Below are 5,784 nucleotides of genomic sequence, written 5' to 3'. Positions count from 1 at the left end.
CAATTCCCAGAGTTCCCTAGCACTGAGCCAGGGAATCCTGGGAACTGTAGTTTTGTGAGACATTTTAGCCTTTTCTCTCAGACAGAGAGAGCGCCCTGGTGCCACAATAATAAACTGCAATTCCCAGAGTTCCCTAGCACTGAGCCAGGGAATCCTGGGAACTGCAGTTTTGTGAGGCATTTCAGCCTTCTCTGTGCCACAACAAACTACAATTCCTAGTTTTACATCACATTTTGAGCCAGGGCAGTTAAAGCAGTCTCAAACTGGGCTATTTCTGCAGGGTGTTTTGTGTGTGGGCCTTGATAGAGGAAACTACAAGGCCCACAATGCACCGCGCCTAGTCTCGCGATGGTTCCCCTGATTGCTCCTAAGATGGCGGCCTGCAGCAGCAGCAGCAGCAGCAATGATAATGACAATATAGGGAGCAATATCCCCGTGTATGAAGCGGCGGAGCTGAACTCTCGGGCCTTCTGCGTGGGGGCCTTCGGGGCTCTGTGGAAAGAGGCGCTGCGGGAGGAGGACCTGGCCTTGGAGGAGGAGGAGAAGATGGAGGAGGAGGTGGAGGCCGCCGCGGTGGCCCTGGATCTGGGCTGCCCTGCGGAGGTGGCCCAGGAGCTGAGGGACCTCTGCAGGTAGCAGCCCTCGCTCGCCTCAGCCCCGCCGAGAAGGGAAAGGAGGCTTCTCGGGCTCACGGACACTCTCGAACTCTAAAGCGCTATGATCCCGCTTTAAATGCCCGCCTCGGTCCAAAACACACTGCAAAAATAATCCAGTTTGAGACCACTGTAACTGCCCTGGCTCAGGGAATGCTGGGAATTGTAGTTTGTTGTGGCACCAGAGCTCTCTCTGACAGAGAAGGCTAAGCATCCCACAAAACTACAGTTCCAAATATTCCCTAGCACTGGGCCAGGGCAGTTAAAGCGGTTTCAAACTGGATTATTTCTGCAGTGTGTATTTTGGACCCATGACATTTGGGCCTGAACAGACAGGCCAAAATAAAGCTGCTTCGGGTCATTTTGGAGGTATGTTGTTTAAATGGCTCACGCATCTTAAGAGGCCAGAAGCTGCGCCAAAGCTGCGCTCCAGTCCTTAGGGCTGGAGAGTGACTTTGGCATAGTTTCCAACCTCTTAGGACACATGCAGCATTTAAACAGCACACCTCCAAAGTGACCTGAAGCAGCTTTATTTTGGCCTATCTGTTCAGGCCCATTTGTTTACTTTTGGGTGGCTTTTGTATTGTATGGGCATTTGACCTCACACGTAGGTCCCACTGAGTTAAATGTGCCTAAAAGAGGAATATCATTAACTTTTATTACCGCCCTACACTCTTATAGCACTGCTATTCCACTTTTAACTGCTCTGCCTGACTCCTGTTGCATTCTGGGGTTTGTAGTTCAGTAAGGCCTAAGAGATCTCCAGCTGAGAATTCTAAATGCCCTTCCTTTAACTGCAAATCCCAGAATGCAACAGGTGGCAGCCAGAGCAGTAAAAGCGGAATAGCAGCACTATAAGAGTGTAATGCAGTCATCTCCGCTCTCAGGCTTCCCTAAACTACAAACCCCAGCATGCCACAGGAGGTAGTAATTGTTGCTTTGAACTGTTACGGTACTATTATTTCACTTTATATGCTTATGGCACCGTGGTATGCTGGGATTTGCAGTTTGGAAGAGGGGCATTTAAAATTCTCAACCATCGACCCTTAGACATCACTAAACTACCAGCCTCAGAATTCCACATATAATAATAATAATAATAATAATAATAATAATAATAATAATAATATTTATTTGTATACCGCCCTATGGCAAACCAATCCGGGCGGTTGACAACAATAAAATATAACAATTAAAAACATTTTATCCCTCCCCCCCTTAAGACAGTATTAAACAGTATAACCTATTAAAAACACAGTATCAAGCATAAAAACAGCAATTAAAACTAAAAACCCTGATATCCCTCTGTTGATCCTCAACCATCACTAAGATGGGGCCACGGGAGGAATGAGGGAATCAGGGAACCTGGGCTGGGATGGTTAATCTGGAAAGGCCTGCCGGAAGAGATCCGTCTTGACCGCTTTTTTAAAGCTGTCTAATGATGTTATCTGACGGATCTCATTCGGCAGGTCGTCCCAGATAATGTTGGGATGGTTATTAAAATAGAATAATAGCACTGCTACAGTGTACTGAATTAAAGCAGGCTGACACTGTTTTAAATGCCATGGCATCCTGGGATTTGTAGTTTGTTGAAGTAGAGGAGGATTAGAAACAGTGGCCCTTTTGCTCCTTGTCTGATCTCTCGCATCTCATGGGATAGCCATGCAGACTGTACAGCAAAGTATAACAACATCCAGAATCCATAAAACAGCGATAATTTTATGAGGTCAACCAAAATGCACAGAGTTTTCCTCTGGCTTCTTTTTCATTCAGGAAATAGATGTTAAAATTGTATAGGAGAAAAACAAAACATGACAATGTTAGATTCACAGGCCTACATTTTGTTACTACGTTACAGTGAGAGGCAGGTGATTCTTTAACATTATCGTAGTTTTCTTTCTCCTGTATGATTTGAACACCTTTGCTTGATAAAGAAGCCAGAATGGTTCCTCCACAAATTGGGAGGGACAACTGTAGTCCAACTGAAGCAACTGCCTTGGGTAGCAGATATTAGAGTAAAGTTGTAGCAAGCATTTGGACAGTCCTCCTGAGGCCTTTGTCTACTCCCCATCAGTTGCACTGCAAGCACTGGAACATAATGAGGCTGTTCCTATGGACAGGACTTGACAGTGAGAAAATACAGGGCTGCTTTGTAAAATGGCATGCCTGTGTCTGATGAACCCTTGTGTACAACATGCAGTTTCTCATGACACATCCTCACAGTATGCACTTCTCCTGCCTTCTCCTGCATTAACGATATCAGGTGAGAGAAAGCATGACATGATCATCCTGGGATATGATAGGACAATAATGGACTGTTATAGGGCAGGTTTTATTCCCTATAATATCCCATAATGGAAGAAGAGATAGAAACTACCTGTTGTGGTAACTCTATATTTCTTGTAGCATATACACTTAGTTGTCACAACCAGGAAATGGACTAAGGGCTGAAAGAGGTGGCCCTTTTGCGCTGCCTTCCGGGTGGCTTGGGAGTGTGACATTTACATGCTGCATGCTCCCAAGCCAACCGGAAGCTGCCCGGCCATTTACACGGGGTGGCTTCCAGGCGGTCGAGCTGTGGCGTTTATATGCCACAAGCTGCCAGCCACAGCAGGGCAGAAAAGCCGCCTTTTTGTTGACCCAAATAGGAGTGGCTCTTTCCCGCTCCTTTTTTGGCCATCCAAAAGGCAGATTGGGGTCGCTGCGTGCAGTTGCCATTGCCCCAATCAGACTTCGAAAGGGCCGGCCTGTTTCGCCCCCAAAATTTCTTTCTCAAATTACTTCAGATTGAAGAAAAGACTTATAGAGAGACTCTTTCCCTGTGCAAAAGAATGGCAGCACTGTACCAAGAAATCTAGCATTTCAGAGTTAGGGACAGACTAAAATCCTTTCTAATGACATACTCAAGGAGTTGTTTTAATTTTATGTTTTGTGGAGGAGCATTCTGCCATCATTTGCAACAGTGCTCTAAGGTCCTACAGTTGAGGAACAGGTTCATCCCCTTCTTATTTGTACGAACAAGTCTATAATCCTATCTTTAGCCTAAATAATATGTCCTTGTTTATAGCTTAAAGATCTGTGATAAAGCCAGATGTATACCATCTCCAGTTGAAAACAGATTCTTGGCAGGGGAAGCATAATCGCATGTAGTTACATGTTAACAACTAGCTCTTGCCCTATATTTTATGTGAAGCCTTTGTCATGTGAAAAGTATTTCTGTTTGTGGTTTTGTTTCTAGAGTTGGTGCACTGATGGGACCTGAGAAGGAAGATACAGACGTTATACCCGAAGACAGTAATTTATTGACTCTTAGGTATACTGAATTTCATATTCTTCACAATCTGTATTGGTTCTTGAATGATATTGATATTGTTAGCATATATGGTTAGTAGCATTCATGATTATTTTAACAAATACCATGCCTGTATTCAACATGTAAGATCCTATCAGTATTGGAAGTTGTGATGACACGGTGTCTTCATTATAATGGGTTGTACCCAACTGTGTTATTCTACTGGCATGGACCTTCTCCAGTTTGCAGAAACTCCACTTTCATCCTTGTACACTTTCATCCTTGTTTAATCAATGACTCAAGGACTTGCACAACTCTGCAGAACATGATTGTGCTAGGTCAAGTATGGGGAACCTGTGGCCTCCACATGTTGTTGAAGTACAACAGGAGCCCTGGTGGTGCAGTGGTTAAATGCCAGTACTGCATCCACAGCATTGTGAGTTTGATCCCAGAGGGCTCCAGGCTGACTCAGCCTTCCATCCTTTTATAGGTCGGTAAAATGAGTACTCAGTTTGTTGGGGGCAATTGGTTTACAGATTGTAAACTGCTTAGAGAGTGCTGAGTTCATTATTGAGTGGTATAGAAATGGAAGTGCTATTGCTGTTGCTACAATTCCCATCATGCTTGACTACTGGCTGCATTGCCTAGGAAGGAAGGGAACTGAAGCTCAGCAGCCTCTGAAAGGTTCCCTAGGTTTGCACTAGATATTGCTTACACTAGTTTATCTGCCAGCTAGCACAACACAGAAACTTTAGCATCAAGAAACACCATTTTTTTCTTTCACTAGCATTATGCTTGGTACAACCTGTATCTGCATTGTTCTTCCAGTGCATTGATTCAAAGATTACCTGCATTATTCAGTTTGTGACACACTGGGAAAGCAGTAGTGTTGTGTTCATTTGCCAACTTCATCTGGGAAAGGGAGAAGGCATATTGAAACAAAGCTCAGTGACTAAAGAAAGAAAAGGGGGAGGAACTGGAAACAGATCAGATGGGTGGGAAAGCATGTGAGGTTAATACCAGTGGAAGTGCTGAAATAAGAAAGGGTAACAGGCAATGCAAAAAGACTTATGGGTGAGGAAGCAGAAGAAAGGAGAGTAACTAGTGGAGGTACAGCTAAAAAGATGGCATGCGGAAAGGTAGTGAAGAAAATGACCATACATTCCTAATTATTTTCCCCCAGAAATGTTTTCCTAGTAAAGTTCTGGTTGTTTCTTATCCAAGAGACACTTAATATTTAATTACATAGATGTATGAATATAACTAGTTGTGGTTAAAGAATTTATAGCACTCAAAATTATTTCTGAGGTATTGTCTTGTTTGAAGAACACATTAAATAACACTTCCAAAAAAGAAGAAGAAAGAACTGATTTGTAACTATAGCTGATTGGCCGACTATAATGGGGCTGCTTTTGAAGCCTTTTAGGAACTAAGGGCCCAAACAGACAGGCCAAAATAAAGCTGCTTCAGGTCACTTTGGAGGTATGCTGTTTAAATGATGCATGCATCCTAGGAGGCCGGAAGCTGCGCCAAAGCCATGCTCCTAAGTAACACGAAGCAGCTTTATTTTGGCCTGTCAGTTCAGGCCCATAGTTCCTAACTATGTTCCAAACATAGTTGTGAAGCAGTTAGCTATGACTGGCCATTATGATCGCATTATGCAGGTGTATTACCAGACTCAATTCAAAGTGCAGATAAGGATTTTAAAAAAGTGATAGATGACCAACATACCATCATTTTCAAAACAGAAAGACATCAACAAACAAGAGCATGTACAAAATCAACCAGTGAAAGTGCCTGGGTAAAGAAAAAGGGGTTGTGCTTTGAAGGAAGAATTAC

At 43.6% G+C, this 5,784-nt stretch overlaps 1 protein-coding gene across 1 annotated transcript in view; it reads left to right on the top strand.

Annotated features, from left to right (window-relative positions):
• Nucleotides 1–359: 359 nt before the first annotated feature.
• Nucleotides 360–5,784, top strand: part of SNAPC3 (small nuclear RNA activating complex polypeptide 3) — a 29,662-nt gene continuing 24,237 nt past the window's right edge. The window contains exons 1-2 of the mRNA XM_042453984.1: nucleotides 360–632; nucleotides 3,892–3,966. Of these exons, the coding sequence (XP_042309918.1) occupies nucleotides 373–632; nucleotides 3,892–3,966 (335 nt within the window). The 5' untranslated portion in view covers nucleotides 360–372. The remainder of the gene's footprint in view (nucleotides 633–3,891; nucleotides 3,967–5,784) is intronic.

Source organism: Sceloporus undulatus, chromosome 2 (genome assembly GCF_019175285.1).
Source record: "Sceloporus undulatus isolate JIND9_A2432 ecotype Alabama chromosome 2, SceUnd_v1.1, whole genome shotgun sequence".
Lineage (NCBI taxonomy): Eukaryota > Metazoa > Chordata > Lepidosauria > Squamata > Phrynosomatidae > Sceloporus > Sceloporus undulatus.
Note: the sequence above shows the minus strand (reverse complement) of the source record. Positions and strands in the feature narration are given on the sequence as shown.